This window comes from Coffea arabica, chromosome 9c, assembly GCF_036785885.1.
Source record: "Coffea arabica cultivar ET-39 chromosome 9c, Coffea Arabica ET-39 HiFi, whole genome shotgun sequence".
NCBI classification, from domain to species: Eukaryota; Viridiplantae; Streptophyta; class Magnoliopsida; order Gentianales; family Rubiaceae; genus Coffea; species Coffea arabica.
The window spans coordinates 256793-282591 of NC_092326.1; the positions used below are offsets into that span (position 1 = coordinate 256793).

General features: G+C 35.9%; 2 protein-coding genes across 12 annotated transcripts; one reads left to right on the forward strand and one right to left on the reverse strand.

Moving 5' to 3' along the window:
* Nucleotides 1–9142: 9142 nt before the first annotated feature.
* LOC113708468 (uncharacterized) lies at nt 9143–15806 on the reverse strand. 5 transcript variants are annotated; one of them, XM_072064916.1, is made up of 9 exons: nt 15677–15806; nt 15478–15582; nt 15083–15331; nt 14574–14750; nt 13863–13902; nt 13654–13761; nt 12078–12233; nt 11571–11900; nt 9143–9393 (listed from the first exon to the last, which is right to left on the reverse strand). In XM_072064916.1, exons 1-8 carry the CDS (start codon nt 15737–15739, stop codon nt 11605–11607), a joined length of 1194 nt encoding a protein of 397 aa, XP_071921017.1. In that variant the 5' UTR covers nt 15740–15806; the 3' UTR covers nt 9143–9393; nt 11571–11604. The 5 variants fall into 5 exon arrangements, with proteins under 5 accessions (XP_071921017.1, XP_071921016.1, XP_071921019.1 ...); XM_072064915.1 differs by having other exon boundaries at nt 13863–13944; XM_072064918.1 differs by lacking the exon at nt 15478–15582 and having other exon boundaries at nt 13863–13944; nt 15677–15794.
* A 15-nt stretch (nt 15807–15821) lies between these two features.
* LOC113708500 (uncharacterized) lies at nt 15822–23833 on the forward strand. 7 transcript variants are annotated; one of them, XM_072064924.1, is made up of 8 exons: nt 15822–15960; nt 16433–16540; nt 16644–16916; nt 20802–20981; nt 21083–21170; nt 21374–21481; nt 23086–23247; nt 23352–23833. In XM_072064924.1, the coding sequence occupies exons 1-8, from the start codon at nt 15955–15957 to the stop codon at nt 23555–23557; spliced, it is 1131 nt and encodes a 376-aa protein (XP_071921025.1). In that variant the 5' UTR covers nt 15822–15954; the 3' UTR covers nt 23558–23833. The 7 variants fall into 7 exon arrangements, with proteins under 7 accessions (XP_071921025.1, XP_027086756.2, XP_071921026.1 ...); XM_027230955.2 differs by having other exon boundaries at nt 21089–21170; XM_072064921.1 differs by lacking the exon at nt 15822–15960 and adding an exon at nt 16123–16260.
* The last annotated feature ends 1966 nt before the right edge of the window (nt 23834–25799 follow it).

Sequence of the window (25799 nt, forward strand, 5' to 3'; positions counted from 1 at the left end):
TTGGGAGAAGTGGGAGCGTCACAGTTGGTATCAGAGCCTAGCTTTTAGATCTTTGTAGTGTATCTTAGACTAAAAGTTTAGGATGCCGGACTGTGGAATTGGTTTGAAAATTAAGTGACTGCTTGTAGGGATAAAAATCAGGGCCTAGGTTTAAAGATTTATTGGAAAGATATATTAGAGACTTTACTCTCGAGCATAGTGACTAGATAATTTAGTTATACCTTAATGATGTTTGAGCGAGTTAGTGACTTTAAATTTCTAACTCGAAAATTGTGGTTGTTTTGCAGGGATGGAGAATGGAAATGGAAAACCTGCTGCTAATGGTAATGGTCATGCTAATGGCCACGTAAAGTCTCCTAAGCCTATTTACTATCGAACTCGTGGTGGAGGAGGATCCTGAGGAGGAGGTCCCACCTGATAGCCCTACTGAGGATTAGACTAGGGGCGATGACACTTTTGACTTTTGTAGTTAGAAATAGCTGGGGTGATACTAGTGCCAATGCCATTGTATTTTTATTCGACTGTGTGGCCTACTTTTTAGACACTTGGATTTACTTTGGTCGTATGTGACTAAAAATACTTTTATGGCACCTGTGTGCAATATTTTTTGTAAACGCCCCGTGACTTGCTAATTGTATGAATTTTGAAGTGTTAATATACGCTAGTTAATGTTATTTCGAATGTTTTCATGTTGGCTTCTATTTTAAGGATTTCCTTGCGTAATTATTTTATTTCTTGCACCGGGCATAACTAGGATTATTGACGGACGAAGGAGTGGTCGAAATCGTGGGCGAGGGACTAGGCAAGCCCAACTTCAAGGGGATGACCAGGGATCGACAACTAGGCCGACCCAGCGACAAGAGAATGTAAAGGGTAACCAAATGGCTACTGCCAATAATAGGATGACTGATATCCTTGAACGGTTAGTTGAGAGACAGAGCCCAGGGCTATTTAACCAACCCGGGGCCCAGGATAGAGGTGATGATAGGGCTTTGAAGAGGTTTTTGAAATTTAACCGGCCTAAATTTATTGGGGAACCTGATCTCGAGGTAGCGGAGAACTGGTTGGAGAGAATGACCAACATATTCGCCGCTTAAGACTATACCGAAAATAGGTGAGTGAACTTTGCTGCTTTCCAATTCGAAGGCATTGCACGTGCTTGGTGGGACATGATAAGGGGAAAGTGGGAGAGAGCCCAAACCCCTTGGACTTGGAAAAGGTTCACGAGGGAGTTCAACGAGAAGTTTCTTCCGCCTCTGATCCAAGAGAAGCGGGAGGATAAATTTATTAAGTTAAGACAAGGAATTCTTAGTGTAACCGAGTATGAAGGGAAGTTTACTAAATTTTCTAAGTACGCTCCAGAATTGGTGACTAACGAGCGGAGAAGAATAAGACGCTTTATACAAGGACTTAATATAGAGATTCAAGAGGGATTGATAGCGGCCCAAATCTCTACGTTTACTGAAACTTTGGAGAAAGCGCAGAGAGTGGTAAGCGCAAGATTGCAAGTTAGGGACTTCCACAATAAGAAAAGGAATATTTCTAGTTATACTTCTTGACAGACAAATAAGGTTGTCCTACCTTCTAAAAAGGAAAAAGGAATGGAAGGAGTGGAGATACCTAATACATAAAAGGGGACTCAAAATAGAGAATGTCACAATGGACGGAGTCAATTGAGAGGAGTACTTTCTAGTGGCCCGGCCGTAACTTCTCAAGTTAATTGTGATTATTGTGGCAAATCAAATCACTCGGAGAATTATCGTTGGAGAAAGTCGGGAAAGTGTTTGTACTGTGGTAGTGCCGAGCACCAATTCGCGAATTATCCAAGTAAGCTGAAGATAGGAGGTAACACTCAAAGGCCAAAAAGGTCAACCTCTAAGCAGACTAGTGCTAGAGGGAGTCGACTAAAGGTACCTGCTAGGGTTTACGCATTGGACTATCAGCAGATTTTCGATGCTGCTGAAGTGGTTGAAGGTACGATCCCTATTTTCCACCGTTTAACTAAGGTTTTAATTGATTCGGGTGCGACCCGAATAACTTATTTCAACCATTTTAAATTCATTTGCATGGAAAAAGGACTTGTAATTTAAAAAAAGTCCCGTTATTAAATTTAATTTTTCGAAGGCTCGTTCGCAAGGAATAACGAGTATATGTTTTCGAGGCGATATTCGATCCAAGAGTGCAATAATCTTGGAGAATTGAGAATGATCTATAATAGATTATGTGAGGACTCATATTTTATTTTTAAAATAGTTATTTTTATAATTATTTACCCTAATATTAGTTAAGTATATTATCGTTATATGAATTACTTTTAAATCTCGCTTTATCGCACGCGAATTGAAAGTTCACGTAAATCGAGTCGGAACGGCTAAATGGAGATTTAAGCAAGTTATACTAGACTACTAAGAGTGAATAATTATAGTGTTAAAGGAATTACATTGGAGGTTTAGTGCACAAGTGAAACAAACTCAAGAGAAAATGGATACGAAACGCGCGCTCGCGCGAGCACTATTCGTAGTTGACTTTTGTAGGATTTTGGCCACAAATTCATGAAGCTTCCAAGGGAAGCTTCACAACACACCAACCTCTCTTTTCTCTCTCTTAGTGTCAGCCAAACGAACCAAGAAAGAAGAAGAGAAAGCTCTTCATCATTCTTGCTCAATTCTTGCACAATTTCACTCCAAAATCTTCACTCAACTTCCATATCACTTAGAGATTAGCTTAAGCTTGGAGGAAGACTTCATATTGGCGGTTTTCTTGGAGCTTTTGCGATAAAAAATTTCTGGTTTCTTCAAAGCTAAGAGGTAGCTTTCATCCACCTTGAATCCTTCCATTTTTCTTCAAAGTTGGAGCTTCAATTGCAAGGGTTTGAAACCCTATGCATGAAACTAGGTAGAGGACTTGAGGAATCCATTTTTTTTATTGCTTTGATCTTAGGTAGAGGTCTTGAGGTGACTTCTAGGTAGCGGGCTTGAGGTGTAAATGTTTGATAATGATTGTTATGTGTGTAGATGAAAAGATTATGGTGAGAAACGATGGAAAAATCGAAGGAAGATTGCACTTGGAGGATGGCCGAATCTGTCCTATTTTTGCCTTACCAATATTTCGAATTTTTGATACTCAAACGACTGTGAAACTGATGTATATATGTTGTATATTGTGTGTAGAAAGTTTCTACCAAAAATCATTTGAATTGGTTGAGCAAAACTTGAATTTTCGAAATTTAAAGAAATCTGGAAAACTTGTTTAGGCAATCTGAACAGTGTCCCTTTGATCAAACATATCTCTTTGTACAGACGTCGAAATCGAGTGCCGTTTGTGGCATTTGAAACTAAACATTTGTAGCTTTCTATAGGTATAAAATGCACCTTCTATTTCGAACTGAGTGAACCGTAGTGGTTCACCAAAATCTCCTGTTATGTTCTGCTATTCTGCTCGAATGGCAGTGTGAAGCTGCAACTTGTGGCTTGAATTTGATCTACTTGTGAACTGATTTTGAAAACAACTTGTTCTGATGAATTAAGGAATTTTGAATCTAGTTTTAAATTCCACCAACCATTCTCAATTTCAAGCTGTATTGAGTGAGATATGGTCCAATTCTTGAACTGAGCCAAAGCCGGAAATCGGGAAAACCCATCCTTCTTGCTAGCCGACTGGCCTATTTTGATTTGGGACATTTTGTTTCAAAAATTTTGGTGTCAATCATCTACCAAATATTTATTAGATGTTTATAGGACCTTATTTTCACAAATGAACTGAATTGGGACTGATTTCATTGTACAAAATGTTTGAAAAAGGAGAAGAAAGCAAGAAGACAGATTTGTCTTGAAAATTTCCTAAACTTTAGTAGTTTTGTTAACTACTTTCCCTTATGATTTTTTACATGAAATTTGATAGGCAAGTAGCCCTCATATGGAATTCTTAGTGTACCAAAATTAGTCTTATTCTAAGATCATTTCAATACCCAACTGAATTCCCAAAGTTGGCCTTTCAAATATGAAAATCCTTGAGCAGTGAGTAAATTTCAGCCGACTTTGAGCTACTATATCTTGGTGTTCAAAACTATGAATTTAGTTCCTTTTGTTGTATTTGAAACCTTGTTCAGAACTCACATTTCTTTTACAAATTTAAAAGGCTAGTTCACTTTCTGTGAATTTTTTCGAATTTTCAAAGATTGCCAAAAAATATGACTGAAACTGTCTTGCTGGTTCAAACCGGCCACTTTGTACTGAAAAATGATTGTCTTCCGTTTAGAATCTTGGAAAAGTGTCTTCTAGGAACTTTAGTACTTTGAACCTAGTTTCTAACGGTGCAAATTTTTCCAATTTTGGACCTATTGAGTGTAAGATCTGATTTTTCAAAAATTTTCACTTAAAACTGAATTTTTCCGACTTGTGGGGAAATGAGTTTTTGGAAACTCTTCCCTATCCTTTGATATTCATTGACCATTTTAAACTCGATTTCATGGAGAAAATCAGTTTTTCTTGTGTTATTAAAGTCCACTTTTGAGCCTCGATTCTCGAGTAATTAAGGTTCTCTTTCATGACATTTTCTTAGTATCGCACAAGTGTACATTCTTCCTTGTTAGCAAGGGATTTGTAAGTAATAGTAAGTGATAGTCAATTATTATTTGTTCAGGCACTCAAGAGAATTTTGAAGAGAATCCCGGAGCCGAACATTAAAGAACTTTTGCACTTACTCCCTCATTGCGATTTGGTGAATATCAAGTGCATGATTTGTTGCAATTATGTGAATTGTTTCTTATGGATTGAATGGTTTATGACTGTTGAGTCGAGTGTGTACTTTATCGCACTCATTTTCTTTTAACTGATTGAACAACTGAACTGTATTTGAACTGTTTGCATGTCATTGGAGTGAATCTTCTCGACTTATAACTGAACTATCTGCATGTCGTTGGAGTGAATCTCCTCAATCTATAACTGAACTGGGGGATGCCCAAATCTCAATTGGCCGACCTTGCGACTCGAGCTAGCAAGAGCTTGGTCGAAAAGTTCGGTGAACCATGAGACAACTGTAAGCTTGATCTAATGAGAGATCTTGCTTGGCCTACTCACGTAGTAGTGCCTTTTATAGAAGTTCAGGACCAGTGCGGTGTATGGTGGATGGAACTGTGAAGTAAGTGGAGTTCTACGGACTTAAATACCGACCCGATTGATTGAGTGTCATCGCGGGGAAGTAATTGAACGAGGCTTGGCGAAACAAGTGGAATCTAATTGCTGAGAGTTTCTGTATCCTCATTGTGTGTGTTTATTTTAAAACTGTGAATTGATTGAATGTCACAGCTTTATTTCTCGTTTAATTGCTATTGCTATTTGAACTACGTGCTTGCATGTTTTCTTGGTCTCACTGAGCGTTAGCTCATCTCATTAGATTTTTATTTCCTTAACAGGAGCCGAAATGGAAAGAGTTATGGAGAAGCCGTCTTGAGGCACTTTGATTAGGGTTTTCGAATGTATTTGACTAGACATCTTTTAGCAGTTGTTTATTTTGGGGAAAGTGGATGTATTTTTAAACTCGTGATGTAAAATTGAACACTTATGTATGGAAGCGACTTATTTTCTTTACTTTGTCTACGGTTATTAGTTATTATACTTTAAGTTTGAACTGGAATTGTACTGAATCCTGGAGAGAGTTGGACAGGCATCCCGCCGATATCCTTGGCTTTGCCCTTTGAACTGTTTGCATGTTGTTGGAGTGAATCTCCTCAACTTATAACTGAACTGTCTGCATGTCATTGGAGTGAATCTCCTCGACCTATAATTGAACTGGGGGATGCCCAAATCTCAATTGGCAAACCTTGCGACTCGAGCTAGTAAGGGCTTGGTCGAGAAGCTTGGTGAACCATGAGATAACTGTAAAACTTGATCTAATGAGAGATCTTGCTTGGTCTACTCGCGTAGTAGTGCCTTTCATAGAAGCTCGGGCGGGGTGCGGTGTATGGTGGATAGAACTGTAAAGTAAGTGGAGTTCTACGGATTTAAATATCGACCCGATTGACGGAGTGTAATCGCGGGGAGGTAATTGAATGAGGCTTGGCGAAACCTAACTCCTGTATCCTCATTGTGTGTGTTTATTTTAAAACTGTGAATTGATTGAATATCACAGCTTTATTTCTCATTTAATTGCTATTGCTACTTGAACTACGTGCTTGCATGTTTTCTTGGCCTCACTGAACGTTAACTCATCCCATTAGATTTGTTTTCCTTAACAGGAGCCGGAATGGAAAGAGTTATGGAGAAGCCGACTTAAGGCACTTTGATTAGGATTTTCGAATGTATTTGGCTAGACATCTTTTGGCAGTTGTATATTTTGGAGAAAGTGGATGTATTTTGAAACTCGTGATATAAGATTGAACACTTATGTATGGAAGCGACTTATTTTCCTTATTTTGTCTATGGTTATTAGTTATTATACTTTAAACTTGAACTGGAATTGTACTGACTCCTGACGAGAGTTGGGCAGGCGTCCCACCGATACCCTTTGGTTCACTCTTGGGAGAAGTGGGGGCATCACATAGTAGGGGCAATTTAGTCCATGGGCAATAATCCTTTTATTATGATGTAAGTAAGGGCAAATTTGCCAAAAAATTTTTAATTAATTAATAGGGGTAAATTTGTCTAAAAATTTAAAATAATGAATAAAGGCAAATTAGCCCAAAAAATTAATATAATCACTAGGGATAAAGTATTCCAATTATTATCATATTATTATGTGAGAGTATGGTTATACAACATTCAGTATGAATTTGTATCATTCGTAAGCGTAAATTAGTCCAAATATTGTTATGTTGGTAGTAGGGGCAAATTAGTAAAAAAAACTTGAAATTAATTAGTAGAGGAAAATTAGTCCATTCATGTTGTATTATCGTGTGAGGGTAAGGTTATATAATTATAAGAGTATAAATTTAAATTATTTGTAAGAATAAATTAGGCTAAAATTTTATCATCCTATCTCTTAGTCATTTTCGGATGACTAATACCACCTCCCCATAGAACTATTTTATCCCATGAATAGGGATTATTCAGTTAATTGGGATGTATCATCCCATGTGTAAAATGGAACTAAATATGAGATAACACTGGATAATTAATTCAATCATGTGCTATCCCACGAAACAAACGGACACTAAGTGCATGGCATTTCTTTATTCTTATTAATAAATGAAAATTTTATAATTTAGGTAACTCAAATTATATTTTGAGAAAATAAGAAAGCAAAGTTTGAAAATCGAATCAAGAAATTGAACCGAATGACTGGTTTGATCGATTTTTGATGAGTTTGACTAATTTTTTTACCAAAATGATTTTGTGTTACCAATTCGAGAAGAAACCGATTCACGATTGAACTAGTCAATCTCTAACAACACTGGTTTAAAAGTAATTTTAAACCATAAAATAGGAGATGGGAGAAGGAAGGCATAGGACTCGAACGTAGGGATAGCAACGCGGACAGGTGCCCGCTCCACGGGAGGAGTAATGGGGCGGGGCAGGGGCGGGGATGGGCGGAATTTTTCTCCCCCACTTTTAAAGGTTTCAATTTATTAATATAAATAGATGTAATATATTATATAATCTAATAATAATAAGAGAAATTTGCCAAATTGCTCCCTAACATTTGCCAAAAAAACTTTTTTAATTCTTAACATTTAAAATGAGCCAAAATTGTCCCTAACATTTAAATTATGATCCATTTGGTCCTAATGCTCGTATTTGCTCATTTTTTCAACTGAAAATAGCACGCCTCTCTTATGTGAGCATATTTCCAAGTGCAAAACCGAAAAACACACTTTATTTTCAATTGAGTAATGCCATCATTCCTTCATATTTCCCCATTTGTGTCCTAATTGCCTCATTGAAAGAACGAAATTGAAGAGGAAAAACGTAGTTGCAACTCGATGGCTGTGTAATGGAGGAAGAATAGTAAGAAAATATGAAGAATAAGCTGACATATTGAAGAGTAAAATGGATCCGAATAACGAGCGATATCTTTGTGGAAAGGAACCAATCATTGTGACTTCTTGGAAACCTGAAATCCGGGGAGAAGATTCTATGGTTGTCCAAATTATGAAATAAGCTTTCTAAACATTTCAGGTCAGTTTGGGTGTGGGGTGTGGGGTTAAAATTTGGTCTTGATATGTGATGTTCTTTGTGCATTTTAGGTAACTCGTGCTTGTGGCTACTTTAAGTGGTATGACCTGCCAATATGTGGTAGATCGGTGTCAATAACACCTGATCTATTAAGAACAATCAACCGGCTGAAAGCTGATCAAGAACGGAGAATCTGAAGAGAGAAATTGCTTTGGACTGGTTTGGTTGCCTCTTGGATGTGCACTTTGCTTCTGTTAATGAGCTGGAGTTGAACTAAAATTGGAAGATAGTTGTTGGTGGGTCTAATATTTTAATGAGCTGTTAATGAAGTGTGTTTTTGGACTTTGCCCTTGAAAATATGCCTACGTGAGAGAAATGTGCTATTTTCGTTCAGAGAAATGAGCAAATACGAGCATTATGACAAAAATGGTTCATAATTTAAATGTAAGGGGCAATTCGGCTTGATTTTAAATATTAGAGATTAAAAAAGTTTTTTTGGAAAATGTTAGGGACCAATTTAGCAAATTTCCCTAATAATAAAATTAGAATATTTGGCAACTAAACATAACCTTCATTTCATTTCTATCCAAATTCCTAATTGATATTTGGCACAAGCATGTTATGCATTCTATGAGTATTTCCAAATGTTATCTATACAATCCAATTGAGTTTCTTAATTTTCTTGGTGTTTTATTTCAACACTTTTCTTATTTAATTTTTCTTTTTTCACTTTTTTTCAACTCCATATTTTATTTTATTTTTTAAATTTAACTTTAATCCATTGAATAAAAACTTTAAAAAAAAAAACTAAATTATCATCCGCAGAAAAAGCAGGGTGGGGCGTGAGGGAAATGGAGGCAGGGGACGAGGCGGGGGCGGGGGAAGGTGGATCCACCCCTACTCGAACAGCAGACCCAATGGTTAACCAACCAACATTTTTTTGTTAAGATATTAGCTAAATTGAGTGATGACGATACTACACGTAGCTTTTATAGTAAGCAAATAGTGTATCACCAGAAAAAAAAAAAAAAAAAAAGGTACAGATCGACAAAGATAATATTCATCCATGTCTCAAGTAGTATAACTGTTGCACCCTCTTTACAAAACGCAGCCACAGATACCTTTTACCAGTGAACACTGAAACACATGCTTCAACCAAACAACCCAAGAAGGGTAGATAAAATTCCACTAAGCTAATTTAGCTCTGAGAAAGTTCCCTCTTGAAGTTTCACCACAAGAATGGAGATCAAGTAATTTGTTAATCAATCTGAACATTCCCAACCTGGAACAGCAGCAGGTAAGTTAAGCATAACAGTAATAGGTAACAAGGCAAGAAGCAATAGAAAGTGGCCATAAAATCCTTGTACTGTATAAGAATGAGTTGTGGTTAAAAGGAGGTTTGAATCTCAACCGCATGAATAGGGACTTTTTAAAAATGTGGAATGGTTTGTAGTTTTTTTAAAATTTTTGGTACAATTGAGAACAGCATTTGTTTAGATATATTTACCGAAATGTCCTCATTTTGGTACATTTGAAGCTGTGATTTATGGAACAATTTCAAAAACATCCACTAAGATTTGTCATAATATCACTTAACTTCCCTCAAATTTTTATTACTTCCCTTATCAACTTGACAAGACTAAATATTCCTATCAAAGATCACAAATTAACAATATTACCTTTATTCTTACTAATTATTTAACCAAAAATCCAGAACAAAATAAAATTTTAAAATAAAAAAATGTATATTAAAAAAACAAATTACTAACTAATAATGATTCATATTTCTTTACATTGGAGTCATGGTAGAATAGCAAAGGATATGAATAAATTAATCTTATCAAGATCAACCATTTTGGAGGATTTTAGAAAGTAATTAACACCTTAAAAAATTTCGCGCACAGTTACAATTAAGGAAGTCAAGATATTTTTTGGAAAAATATGTTTTAATTCATGGTGTTATTTTTTAACTCGTATTGAAAACTAAAATAATCTCACCATGCATATGAACTTTTCAAGGTGTAAATTTGGCTTTTATTCCAATACAACTAAAATAAATAGTTTACGTCAAGAAATTTACACCTTATAAAAATTTAATCTTATTTTTATTTTTTATTATTTTTATAAATTTTATAAGTAGGATAATATAAGGGCAATATTGAAACAAAAGTTTTATTTTTCTTGTATTTCCTCCAAAAAGGGTTAAAATGTTGCAAGAAATGTTAATTCAAGGGAGGCAAGTGAGCTTTCAAAAATCTGAGAAGAGCTGAGTGATACTCTAAAAAACCTCAGGGGAGGTTTATGAAATTATCCCTTGATTTATGGAGACATTTGGATATTTTCTAGAATATGGAATTATTTTGCAATTGTTTTTGCATTGAGTATAACTCATATAAGCTTATATGTTGGTGTAATTACTAAAATGATGTTATAGATAAATTAAATTAAAATATGACTTTTGTCGTGCAATTAACACAAAAACATATTAACATGTTATGCAATTAACACTGCTATAACTAGCCCTTGGAGGATATTCCTTTATCCGTACCCTTAGGCAATTTTTGACTGACATTTACAGGGACCTTTTGGAAATGGTAAAATTGTAAAAGCATTGACTATTTTTTTTCAGAATGTATTATTATTTATTTAATCCTCTTTGATCACAAGCACCAAATACCCGCGCAATGTCCGAGCACTCCTCCCAGTATATAGCATAAGATGAAAAGAAAGCAGGGTTCATTGCCCAAACTTAAAACAAAGGGAACGTATTCTATGTAGTACTTTAATTTTAAAAAATCCATTTCTTAAACAAACAAATTCAACTTTTCAAGTATAAAAGATTTTCCAGCCAACAAGGACGATTAATAGGCTTTAGAAATGCACCTCCTTGGATGTATAGATGCACCAAAAATACCAAGCATAATGCCTAAATAGCAACACATTCCTGAAATTCTCCAAGGAACATCAAAATAAACCAACGGATGTTCCATGCCACATACTATCAGTCCGGCAACAACTATTGCAAAATAATTTGTCACTCTGGCAGCAGCAAGGTTTCCCTTTATCTTTTTTTTTTTTTTTTTTTTGCAAGTGAAGGGTGCTCTAAGATAAACATGAGCATTTAACTTTCCTCTGACAACACATTGCCCACTTACCCAAATAGCTCCAACCTGTGGCTGCCTGTATATCTAGAGAACAACAAAACTACAGAGTTGAACATTTCTCGCAGATATTACAATCTCTCTAAATGAGATAAACATAGCTGAACCACAAACTTGATCTTGCACAACCATATAAAAAGTTTTGGCAAACAAAAATTTCCCATTGAAACAAAATTCCCATTCAAAATTGAACAAAAGAATAATTTCCAGCAATAAAAAATTTAAAGCTCAAACACAAGTTCAAGATGTAGTAGCAAATGAACCAGAACAAACTAGATCTTAGGAAGAGGGTACTCACATCTTTCCCATGGCATCCATGCCGTGCTGGCTGTTCAGGACTCTTCAAAGTCAGGAGTAAGCAAAATCTTTCCCATAACATGTCCAGCTACCTTGCCAGTACAGGCATAGTGTCCCAGCCATGGCACAAAATATCCAATAACAGACCACATATCCTGCCCATAGTCTGTAAGCTCCATGAGCTTGTGTGCAGCTGCTGCTTCAGACAGTGGAAGTGTTTCGTACACCACAGGTTTCACAGATCCGTTTTCAATCTCTGGCCATACTTCTTTCTTCAGATGATCAACAATACACGCTGCTCTATCTAAAGTTTTCCACCATCTGTTCAGCACTGTAACACAAGCCAAAAGCCATGCAGCTCATCAACTAAGTAGTTGAAATGTAAAAAACAAGTCACTGATAGAAGGAAAAAAAATACATTAAATAATGTCAACGTTATAAAAGCCCCATAAACTTCTTCAACTGAAAAAGTCAAAGTGCACAAATTCAATGACCAATATAGATTTACCTTGAACTCTTGCCTGCTTAGTCATTACTGCTGTTAAATACAAGTTTCCACCCTTGGGACCATGTAAGTCAACGAAAAGCAGTTTTCCCCAATCGCTTAAGATTTTTAGATCTTTTTCCAAGTTGACAGCCCAACTGTCTACAACAACATCGATACCTGATATTGAAGAATTTCTCATAAGATTGTTGCACAGAAAAGAACAGATATAGCACATATGCCAACCAAAGCAACACATTCCCCTTGATTTTTCATGTCTGTTAAGTTCACTATGCAAAGCAAACTACTTTTATCGTCCCTATCCTTTTATTTAGCCAGCCAGCACAACTCTCCCTCAATGGACATCTAATGAAAATACGCATTTTCTTGACAAAGTCTCTTGAGGACTTCACTTCTTCTCTTCCTTTTCCAAATTGTCACAGTGGAAAATCAATTGAGGAAATCCAGAACCCAAAAGGAGATAGAACAAGTAAGCTAAGTCTACTTCATAATTAAGTTTGTAAAAGTTGACCTGCTACTTTGACTTTGGGTCCTAAGGAGAGGCCCCATAAAGGATCAATATACAGTTGTTGAATCTTGGGATCAAAAGTATATAATTTTTGAATCTTCAGTTCCTTTTGATCTTATTCTTCTTCTTGGTATGTAAAGTTCACAATTTCAATTTACAGTCAAACATCCTACATTATTGCATCACATTACAATCTTAAGTTATTTATATAAAGTTGCAGCACTCCAAAAAGAAACTGATTTCATCTTAAGCAGCCATTATAGTCTCTGAAAAGTTTTACATGCATTTTTGTTACAAGATATTCCCTCAACTAGCATTTCATTTTGTTACGCCAGTTAACAAGAATAACTGTTTCTGGTGTAAAAAAGGATGGCATATCATTAAAATAATAGTGAAGGGCGGCAAAATAGCAGTAAAGCAGGGTTTCAAGAAGATGGCCCCACATGAGATTGCCACTTCAAATTTGAAATGTTCCTACAACATCAAATTGACTAAAATTGATTTCCCATGCTCCCGCGTGAATAGTCCAGTGACAGTGCTTTTCACCAGTGAATCTTGAGGTCACAAGTTCGAGTCTCCGCTCCGCTGGATTCCTCCGCGCACTTAACGTGTTCGGGCCGGGTTGGAGCACCGGGCCCGGACCGCAGGGGATTAGTCGGGCCCCGTAAGGATTGATCCGGACACCCCTGTGTCGACAAAAAAAAAAAAAAAAAAGATTTCCCACACACCTCACGCTCGTCCCCCGTCCAACTGGTACAGGTACAAAAGCACCTAAGCCCTCAACAATACAAAATATAACAGTGGTTTTACTAGTTATAATGCCATGATCCAACTGCAGTTTTAATCCAATGGTTATCACAGAGCTAATGAATGTCTCAAGAGACACTAAAGATAATCATACCACTATTCACTAAAACTAGCCGAGAGTAAATTCTAAAGTGTCCACCTCTCTAACAAAAAAAAAACTCATACATACTTCAACAAGCTCACATCCTCATCAGCAAATGCAAAATCCAAGGGTATAAAAAAAAATTTTAAAAAGTGGGAACGCTACAATGATACAAGTATTACCTTTCTGTCTGGTTTCCTCCATCACTCGAGTGACAAGATCTTCATTCTTGCAGTTAATGCAAATATCAGCACCATGACGCTTGTAGAAATCCAGCTTTTCATCAGTCTCTGAAAGAAAACATACATTCAACCAAGCAAAATAGCATGAATAAGACAGTCCATGTAAATTAGAATGCTACAATATTTAACAAGGGAAGACTGAAGCAAACCTGCAGTGACATACACCACTGCGCCTTTGCATTTTGCCATCTGAAGGACAAATAACCCAACATAACCACAGCACTCATGCAACTGAAGTACAACAGGAAAGCACAAAATGTGCACCATCAACATCCAATTTACAGCACCACACTCGAAATCAAAACCTCAACAAAGACATACTTCTAGATCAATTAAGTGTACCTTCTCTAGCAAAAGGATAGATTAAGCTAACTGTTAGAAATTTATGTCTTTTTTTTATTCAAATTTTAGAACAAGTTTAAATCTTTAAATAATGTCCCAGTTGATTTCGGTTTGATGTTTTGACGTAATCCAGATAAATTGGTTCACTGGTCAGAAAACTTTACTAGGGCAAGTAGGTGTTCCTAGATCCTCCTCACGAGTGTAAATTTCAATTTTTACAAAAGAAATCTGATAATCCTAAAATACTCATTATGGACAGGACAGTGTCAAGCACGTCATGCTTTATAACAAGTGTATTAAGAAATAAAAACTGAAGGACCATAGTGGTTGTCTTCTTATAACAAAAGACAGTGAAATGAGCATAATAACAATTCCAAGACATTAAAAACGATGCATCTCCTCATCCTTTCATAGGTAGCTACTTACAAAGCACAAAACTTTTCCAAGTATCAAGCATGTTTAGGAATTCGAATTTAGTAGTGTTAACTCATAACGTGATAAGGACTATCGAGGATTACCAATAACTTTCTTCCTCGTACTAGTTGAGCTTCAGATATAACTTTCCAAGCATTATGAGCAGCCTCCGGCAAGCTTGCAGCATGTGTAAGTGGAACATTTGAAGGAACAGGAAGAACCATCTTAGCAGATACTGCTACTTGCTCAGCATACCCCGCTCCATTGAGAAGGGCACACACCTGCAAAGGACCATTTATCGTCAGTGTTTCTTCAATCAACATTAAGTTAATTATTAGATGGTACTTATTTCCAACATTTTCTAATCAAGAAATACAAACAAGAATCCATTTTTTTCTCCATTCTGCATTCTGAGGACTTAACAAGCAATCTATGTACCCTAAATCAACTAAAAAAATTGGGCTTGGACCTAATAGTCATGGTCTAATAATAACAGCAGAAAGAAAACTATCAGCATAAAGAATTTGGGCAGAAATTGAAATGTATTGAATCAACAACCCACTCAGTAACCCCTTGGCCAACAGCAAACTGAATTTGGGCAGAAAGAACTTACTTTGTCACCAACTTTCCACTCAGTAACCCCTTGGCCAACAGCTATGATAATTCCAGAACACTCCAACCCTGGGATGTACAAACCACCATTAAACGAATTTCTGGAGCCGAATAATCTACATTGCAAATCAATTCTATTCACCGCCGTGGCTGCAATCCTGATTAAGACTTCGTCATCTCCAAGTGGCGGGTCATCTAATTCCACCAGCTTCAACACATCTGGCCCTCCCGCTTTTTCAATAACTATTCCCTTCATAGATCGATGTCAGAACAACTTAAAATCAGAAGGAACTAAATTAGCAGGGAGTAGAAAAGGGTATCGTTAAAAATATTGGTTTTCACTGGGGAAGGAAATTCCAAAACCCAAATGTAAATTTACAACAAAATTTCAGAAACCCTTTTCGAGACAAAAGACATGCATTCCACCGCCTCAACGAGGAGCGAAGCCAATCCCGCACCACCCGTGTGGTTTTCGCTCTTGATTTTTAGACTTTCTTTCTCCTTCTCCGCCAGAAAAAGAAAATTATTATTAAGGTAAAAGACAAAAGATTCAGAGAGCTAAGAATAGGGGTTTTATCACCCGGGCAGTACGTACAACGGTACAGGGGCAAATAGGAAGCCAAGATCTCCTCCCTCGAGTCTGCCTTCCAAGTTTCATTCTCTCTCCTCCCTCTCCTCCTCTCCAAATTTCACCCCCACCCGTGCATGTGATATGAAAGCCTCCCCGTCTTCTTGGCCCTTTTATTTTTCGTTCTCCTTCTCTTGAATCTCTGCCGTGCAGTTGCTATTCGGTGGAGAGTCTTCAAAGAGAGAATTTTGGGTTAAAGATTGATTCGTTATTTCTGTCTTTCTGTGCAATTTCTCATAAATTGGATGCGGGTAAGTTTTATTTTTCCTTTTTATTTTATTTGTTTATACCCTAAAAGCCTCTGAAAATCGTGGCGAAACTCTTCGTTCATGGATATCTGATGAGTCAATACGCGTTGACTCGGCCGGTCTTTTGATTCCTGAAGTCGAATCAGCTCGAATCTTCAGAGTCTGAACGAGTTTCCACCGGGTCTACCGTCTCCAGGATATGGCGGACCGGTTGTGGAGTGTAAGCTGAAGTTCTGGTGACGACTCGGCTGGGTCGACTCGGACTGGCCGCCGAGCCTTTGAGCCATGGACTTGTACCCTTGTGTATTCACTGGATTTTCTTGATTTGATTTGGTTGAAATCGGTTAAATCTCTTTTTTGAGGGCTTTAGGTTAATGTATATCGGTTTCTTGCGCATGTATTCGGTGGATTATGCTGATTTGATTTTTTGGATTTGGTGTTTTGGTTGAAACATCTCTTTTTGTTTGGGTTTTAGGTTGCCATAACTAACAAAATGGACAAGTCCATAGTTTACCCCGTGCGGGGATGTCCTGAGGCTTTGACCGCCAGAATGGTGGATGAGTCCGTTGTGAAGGATAATGAAGTATTGATCGGTTTTATGCTGATGTATTTAGTGGATTATCTTGATTTGATTTGAATGAAAATTGGTTAAATCTCTCTCTGTTTGTTTTTTGGGGGGGTTTTAGGTTGGTGTAAGTAACAAAATGAAGGCTGTGTTTTATGACAAGTGTGGAGGTCCTGAAGTAATAACCCTTAGAGAGGTGGATGCCCCCGTGGTGGGGGATTATGAAGTATTGATCCAGGTTGCTGCCACCACCTTCAACAGGATGGATCTTTGGCCACGATTAGACGAAAATGATGAAATTGATGCCTCAAAGAAATATCCTATCGGCATGGAATGCTCTGGGAAAATATTGAGAACCGGGAAATTTGTGGCCGGATGGAAGCAGGGTGATGAGGTTAGTCCCCTTTCCATTATCTAGTTACTTTTTTATTCTTATTGTACCCAAAATCAGAAATTTAAAAAGAATGCCTAAGAAGAGCGCCGTGAAATTTGTTTTTCTAAGAAGGCTTAGTCATAATATTAAGGATTATGATATTTTGCTCATTACTCAATAGAATTAGGAAATTTTAAGGCATAGGATTGGATGGTTTATTGATCATTTCATATTTCTAATTTTGATGCTTTGACAAGAATGTCGGGCGGGGCATTCACTCTCGGATTCAAACATGGGAAGGCCTCGGCAGTCTTCCAAAGAAAGAAGACTTGTTGGTCTTGCATATAATTGCATCTTGACTGAGAGAGTAAGGTAGACAAACAATTATTTTTTAGAACCCGCCTAATCTACAATCTCCTGATTCTCAGAAGCGAACGGAAGAAAAGATGCAGTATCTTGATTAAATTCTATGTAATGATCAATAAAGTAGTTTGAAGTCTGTATTTGCACATACGGGAATTCAGTAACTATCTGTTTTATCCTATGTATGTTTTGAATATGGTTGACGTAAAACCATTATTCTTCATTTCGGTTTTGAATAAAAATCTAAATGGGGGCACATATAGTTATGCTTTTGGAAGCAGTAAAGGATGTTAAAGATGCAATAGAATGCATGCTAATGAGTTATCTCACATATTGGTGTTTTAAATTGAACCAGCCAGCATATCAAGCATATCATTAAGTCTAGGTATGGGAAACCTATACTTGATTGTTATCTTGTTAATTGTGCGGCTATCTACACACATTCTCTAGGTTCTGTCTTTCTTTGGAATCAATAAAGCTGGCATGGCACAAGGACTTAGTTTGACTTGAATATGTCCGATCCTTTGTCCAAGAGCTCATCCACTTGTCTCTTAGGTCAACAGATTCACTTGAGTTCATGCAATAGGCAAACAAGTTAGGGAGTTGAGAACCTGGTATGAAATCTGTTTAATGCTAGATATCACGCATGGGTGGTAGTCCATGTGCCAAATCTTCTGGAGCTACATCAGAAAAATCGGACAGCGGCTTGACAATTTCTGGAGGCACTTCTTCAGAGTTGACAACTACTTAAATTTTCACCTCTTAGAAGACTAATACCATGATAACTCTTTGCTCCTTGCTCTTCCTTTCAAATTGCTTGTTGCTCAAAATGTGAAGAGGCTTCTCCCTCATCTCTATCACTTCATTAACCCTTGAATTCTCTTGTTTGGTTGGTTTCTTCTTGTGAAACTTCTTTATAGTTTCAGCACTCATAGACTTTAAGGCAATTTGCTGGTTATTAAACTTGAATGCATAAGTGTTCGACTTCCCATTATGATCCACATCTTGGTCATATAGCCAAGGTCGACCAAGAAGTATGTGGAAAACAGTCATTGGAATAACATCACATCATATAGAATCACTGTAAGGTCCATGTTTAATAAACACCAAGGAATGTCTCATTGCTGGAAAAGAGCTACTGTTGATCCAAGCAACCTTGTATGATTCAAGATGTGGCTCTGTAGGCAACTTTTAGCCGTTGTACAATAGACTCTGAAACCACGTTCATGCTACTGTCACCATCAATAATGAGTTTTCTAGTTTCTTGTCCATAGCAAACTAAGTTCTGAAAGATTGAAGTTCTTTGTCAGTCTTTCTTTTGTGACTTCGGTGCACTGAGTATATGCCTCACAACTGAGAGATACGAGTGTCTTCTTCTTCCTCTTCCAAATCACCAACATTAAGTCGTGCCATCTCGTTCAAATAATCAGCACCTTCATCCTCCTTGACCTTTAGATTTTCTTTATCTCCGAAATCGGCATCAATGTGCAAGTTTCTCTTGTTCGGGCACTCCCATGCTATGTGTCCTTTCAAACCACACTTGAAACGTGCATGCTTGTTCTTGTTTCGTTCATCGATTTTGAAAGCCTTAGTTTTTTTGTCTTTGCAGGCTTGGAAGTTGCTTGAGTTGCTACTGATATATATTGCTTGCTATTTGCAGCAAATCTTTTAGGAACTACCTCCCCGCCTTGAGTATTGAATCTCTTAATTAGTGTCTGTCGCAGGCTCTTTTCAAATGTAAGAGCTGCTTGAAATGCATTATCAACTATGTAGATATTATGTCCCATCAATTCTTTGCGAATTTCAAGCCTCAAGCGCAACTTATATTGGGATAAAGCTTGTGTTGAATTTTCTGTTCTTCTGCAGCGAATTTTCAGCTCTTCAAACTTGTTCATATACTCAGCAACTGTCATTCCCTCCTGCCTTAAGCTATTCATATCATCAAAAGATCAGCTTCATAATATAGAGGCATGTACTTTCTCTTCAAATGCAGCTTCATCTCTTCCCACATCAAGGCTAGTTGTCCAGCAAGTCGAAGATCATGCTCGACTCTTGTCCACCACAATTGGGCTCGTCCAAGAAGTTCCATGATAGCGAACTTAACCTTTCTCTCATCAGTTATATCATACCAATCAAAATAGCATTCCAAAGTAGCAAGCCAATCAGAAAAAACCTTAGGATCAATTCTTCTATCGAAATCAGGAATATCAACTCTTACCTTATTTGTGATGTCTCCTGCCAAATCATAAGTGGCTCCCTTGCCTTGCCGATTGAACAATCTCATCAGCCATGTCAAGAAGAGAAGCTCGTGGTCTTCCAAAAGATTGATTTAATCTATTTTCACTCCTACTAGATTCAGTCTTGGTTGTATCTTCAGGCTATTCGGGATGCTCTGGTTCCTTTCCATTGATTTTGACCCCAGATCCGGACCCACTGTTGCCTCTAGATTCAGGAATTTGCTGTTGTTCAGTATTAGAATTTACATCAAAAACTTTTGTCTTCTAACACAGCAACCCTCTTCAAGAGAAGGTTAATGATGTTATCCCGTTCCTTGTCTGTATTCAACTCCTAAAATTCAACCCACTTCTTGTTGTCATGGGAAATCCTGGCTCTGATTACCAAAATTGACGCAGCATGAAGACTTGGTAGGAACAACATCTTTGTAGAAAAGCTCAGATATTGAATCTCACTGGAATTTAAAATAGCAACTAGGAATAGGATGAGACAATATGCTTAAGAAGATGAAAATTTGATTAGTAATTCTAGGAATCTTTAGGTATCACACTTGAAGTTAGGATGTATCACACAATCCTAAGAAAGACATCAAGTCTGCAGGAAAATTTTATTAACGATAAAATTTGACTTCTCTTTCTGGAGAAGTCGTTATTTATAGGTACTAGAACAAAGCCAACTCCAATCCTAATTAGAGCTCCTAACTAGAATGAAATTCGAGTAAAAAGCTATAAAGCGAAATTTTCTTATTCCCATAATAACTAAAATACTAATTATCAATAATAATTACTAAACAAAAAATTACCATAAACATAAAATCCCTGCAGCTAATTAAATTACTAAAATACCCCTGCTGGTGAAAATTAGAAAACAAACTCAATGTGATTCGAACCAACTTCCAAGGTGGTTCCTTGTCATCAAAAACATGCCAAATCAATGCTTGGGCATGTGACACATCCTTTCCACGCCTCCTATAAACCTTAGTGGATTTTTGCACTTATCTCTATCAAGAAGGGTGTTGGTTTTACGTTGCTAATGTGCTACATCATGATCTTGAATAACAAAAAGTGTTGGATATGGATAAGTAGTTATTTCTTCAAAATGCTGCTTAGCTTGTGTAAAAAGGTTAAAAAAAAAGGAAATGATCCAATGAATTAAGGTCACTTGATTTCAAGTAGCTTAGCTTTACCTTGGCTCTCTCCAAATGCAGCTCAACGTCTTTTTCTAAGCCAATTTTGTTTTAATTTAAAATGCATTTGTGATGGTAGATCATCTTTACATGTCTGTATCATAACTTTATTTTATTTGTAGGTTTGTGCTCTCCTTCAGGGAGGAGGATGTGCTGATTTAGTGGCTGTACCTGCATATCATATCATTTCACCTCCAAAAAAGTTGGATTTAGCTTCTGCTGCTGCCTTGCCGCGGGCAGCATGTCTCATTTGGCATTGTTTTTTCCTCATGAACAAGCTTACCAATGGTCAAAAAGTTTTGGTAATTTGTTATGTCATCAAAATTCAAAACCTTGGTCTGTGTAGCTTGGCTTTTCCTCGTTCCTTTTTTTGAAGCAAAATGAGAAGTTTGAGTTCCATAAGTTGCAGATACATGGAGGAGCAGGGGGAGTCGGAACATTGGCAATTCAGATTGCGAAGCACTATGGCTGTCAAGTATTTGCAACCGCAGGTATTGTTGCTCTTGTTTGACTTGTTAATAAGATTGTCTTGAATCAGCTGCATGTAAAGGAATCTAATATGATTATTTACTGATACCATTATACCATTTTATAGATTTCTAATTGTTAAAATTGAAGAAGAATTCATTTATTCGAGTGCAAAATTGCCAAAATTTTAGTTTTTGAGTAATTTATCTCTTTTATTGGCTACCAGGAAGCAAGGAAAGGGTTGAACTTTGTGCAGCATTAGGAGCTGATGTTTGCATTAACCACAAGGAGGAGGATTTCTCTCAACGTGTAAAAGCTGAGACTAATGGGGCTGGTACTTTCTATATGCTTATAGTTTTTTCATCTAAACCGTGTCTTCTTTGGACTTTAAAATCTTTGCATTCCTAGTTTTACTGTGATTTTTGGCAGACTTTCATCTATAATTTTTTTTGGTCCAAGGATGGCTGTTGATGTCAACTTTACTAACGAGTCAAGAAACGGAACTTGAACAATTGTCAATGGAGCTTATAGCGTTTCAATTTCTTCTATTTCATTTGGCTATCCATTTTAACATGTCAACCGTGGGAGCAAGGGCATCGGTGTTGCCACTTTGTGCCACTTTTGCCTTTCCTTTTTGCCCTCATGCAAATATTTTTTTTTTAAATAATCGAGGATAAGTTACGAACTATGAAAATTTATGACAACTTCCTCAATTCTTTTCTTGTAACTTTCTTTTGTGTATTATTTTGCATGCATTTGGGCATGCCTTGCGCACTAGTCTTGATTATTGCTTTGATAATTGAGTCAAAAGGATTGCGTGTTATTTTCAATTAGCTCCAGAAATCATGGTATGATTCAACTTGCTTCTTTTTGGGTAGGATAACATCAATTGGGGAACAAGTTTGCTTTTTTTAAATTGAAACATTTAGATTGTAAGGCTCCGTTTGATAAAATTGAATCTGAAATCTGAAAACTTAAATAATTAATTTGCTAAATTTTAAGCACTGAAAAGAAATATATGAATGTCTGAATTTTAATACTGAACCTATTTATACTGTTGGATAAACATTTATAACTGAATGCTTAATAAGTTGAAATATATGATTTTGCCCTTATATCTTTTCATCCAAAAAAAAATAGAACCTATGATTTAATTAGCTTAAATTGTTAGATGAAATATACTATATGAGAAGTATGGAGAAGATGTGAAAGTCATTAAAAAGGGGGAAAAGAGAAGTAGAAAACCATTAGATAGAGAATATCCGGTTACTTAATTAGATAAGAATTTTGAATAGAGAATATCAGATTGTTTAATTAGATAAGAATTGTGAACATAATTAACAAACAATGGTAGATTTAGTAGATAAAATAAGGTAGTTGAAGTAATTTTGTTGATTCTTATCAGAATTTAGCATTCAGTTACGATTCTTGTGCTGAAAAAGACACACAGAAGTTCAGCACCGCTTAACAAGTTCAGTGGATGGATTTTTATTTATCAAACACCCAAAACATCTGAATATTTGAAAAAGTTTAGTTTTAGCCCTCTTATATGTTATCAAACAGACCTTAACTTAAAATTGGAGGTGTCAATGAAGTATATGACCTTGCTTTCTGTGGACAAAATTATAGGAAAAATAATAATTGAGGAATTTGAAGTGTTACATTCCCTGTTCATGTCGAGGTCGATATTGAATTATAGTAATCTGTGTTAGAAGTGCTCTAACTCGTAATTAATGGAGAACCGCTGCACAATACAACTAGAAAATGTCAAATGAAGCTGCCATGTTTTATTTCTGTTCCACTCTCTTTTTGCAGTTCTTTTTTGACCATTAAACATGTGAATCTTGTTTTGCTTCCCTGAGCCATTATGTATGCCTTCTTCGTGTTGCATTTGAGTCTAACTTAATGTTGGTTCTTTTGGCATATGTCCTTTATAAGGGGTCAACTACATACTTGATTGTGTTGGAGTGAACTTTTTGAACCAGAATGTCAAAAGCCTCGCGTACCGTGGCAAGTTGATAATAATTGGATTTGAAGATCCATGGGGATTCGTAAATTTCAACAGCAAGGCGCTTGAGGATATGGAACTTGAAATTATGGGTAATGTTATTATGGAATTTTCTTGCAAGAAACAAATGGGCCCTCTCACTTACATTTAGATTGTCTACATACATGTTAAAATGACTTTGATTTACTGTTGGCAGGTGCAGACTTGAATACTTTACATTTGGTTGAAAAAGCAAGGCTACTTCTGCTAGTCAAGAAGAACATATGGCCATTAGTTGAAGTAGGTTCAATCAAACCGATAATTGGCAGGGCTTACACATTCGACAAAGCTGTTGATGCACTTAGGCTGATCGAAAAACATGGCAATCTAGGAAAGATCCTGCTAATTCCTGATAACACCTAGTTTTCATTCTATTTGTGAAGATCCCATATTGATGGTGAATTGTGGTGGCTTTTGTAGTTTATGTTTGATTAGAGCCTCCATTCAATAGTCTGAGAACTGCATATTTACTTTTCGAAGCTAAGTCCGTCATAGTTTTCTTTCTTTTAATTCTTCTTACTTTTTATTTTAGTGAAAAGATGAATGTCAATATTGGTAGATGTATTTGATAGGCTAAAGTAGTATATATGTCCAACAAAGGAAACTTGTTTCACAAAATATGAGAAACTTATTTTTATTTGCTAGGTGCTACATGCTTTATTTGGATAAATTTTTACAAATGATTGAGATGCATTGCATTTGAAAAACATCATAATACAATACATATATGTCCCATTTGGATTGTAAGTTTTGATGGAAATTTATGGGGATATTTCTTTGATACATTTTCTAATTACTTTTTTATTTTACATTCATTATATTTCTACGCTAAATTTTTTTTACAAAAAACTATCAAAAAATAAAATAAATTGATTTAAACAATCAATTAACAGACAACATAATCAAATATGTAGATGTAGGATTAATTTGGCAACAATTTTTAAATAGGACTGTCAATGGGGCTGGGTCAGCTTGAGCTCGGCTCGTTCGGTCCGATAAAAAGTCCGATGATCCGATATTTTAGTGAGCCGGTCTAAGCTTGAGCTTAAAAATTAAGCTTGAATTAAATATGAGTAGAGTTTGGGTCTTATTAGGTTCAAATTCGATATAGGCTCGGCCCTTTAATTATCTATATATATACATAATATTTATATTTTGATATTATGTATAATTTAAGGGCGGATTTAAGGTGGGGGTACTGGGGGCCCCTTAAATTTCTATAATACTTATTTTGACATAATTTTAAATATGTCTCCAAAGTTTTTTTTAGAAAAGATGTGAAAGAATGGGTCACAAAATTTAGTTTAATTACTTATATTGAGAAAAATATACTTCGTGAAATTCAAAATGAAAAAGTTGTAAACCATTATCAAAATATGAAAACTCGTCGTGAGCAATTATAAATAGTTTAGTTTGTTTTTAAAATAAAATTAGTATTACATTAATAATTTTAAGTTTATCTTTTTATGTTTTTCATGGAATATACGTATCATTTGTACTTGTTGGTGAATTTATTTATTTATTTGCTTAAAAAACTAGAAAAAGAGTAGATAAAAAATGTTAGTGTTATTTTTGCCCCCAACTAATATTTTTTTCTGGCTCCGCCACTGGTATAATTATATGTCCAAATATATTATTATTAAATACTAAATTTATATATATTACAAAATATAAAAATACATCTAAAGACTCTTCCATGATCTTTTTTGAGAGCCAATATTAGTTGTGCATAACTGAATCTCTAACTTTTCTTATTGGTTGAATAAATTTTTGTGCTGACATAATATTGTTTGATTTCTTTTTGATCTATAAACACAAATCATCAAGCATGTTTGGATTCAAATCACAAGATTATAAAAAAAGTTTTAACTTTTAAAGATGTATTAGCTTATGATCGCATGTTTTATTACTATTTTTCATGAATTTTGAACGAATTAAATATAAATATTGTTGAAAAAGTTTTGGTTTATATACTTTTTAAGAACTATTATTTGTTCATGTTTACTTTTAATATTATAGTCTTGTAAATGTTAAATTAGTTTTACAACTTAATAGTTATAGTAATTATATTAAGAAAATTAAGGAGTACTAAGTGAGCTTGGGCTAAGCCTGATTAAGACTCACAACCCGAATATTATGTGAGTTGAGTATGGGTTTCATATTTATGAACTCGAAACTCATAATCCGAAGCCTGAAAATGTTCCAAATTAAATAAGTTGAGTTTGAACTTATGAGAACTCGACTCATTAGGCTCGATTGACATGCTTATTTTTAAATCAACATTCATCACAAATTTTTAACGAAATTTAAAATAGAATACGAAGTTATTTAGTGCACAACATATAAGATTTCCTCATTCACGCTTCCAGTGATCCCTTCTCAAGTGTAAATACTAAATAGAACTTAACTATATCCGAAACTTGCACCTTAGCATCTCCCGAAACTTGAGAAGTTCGGGGATGTAAGGTGGAGTTAGTCCTAGTAACTAACTATGCATGGGAAATGTGCTAGTTGAGTGAAAATATCGTAAAACGTAATTAAAAATTCCTTAAAAGACTTTGTACAATAGAACAAAATCATTAGAGAAAATATCATGCAAAATTTG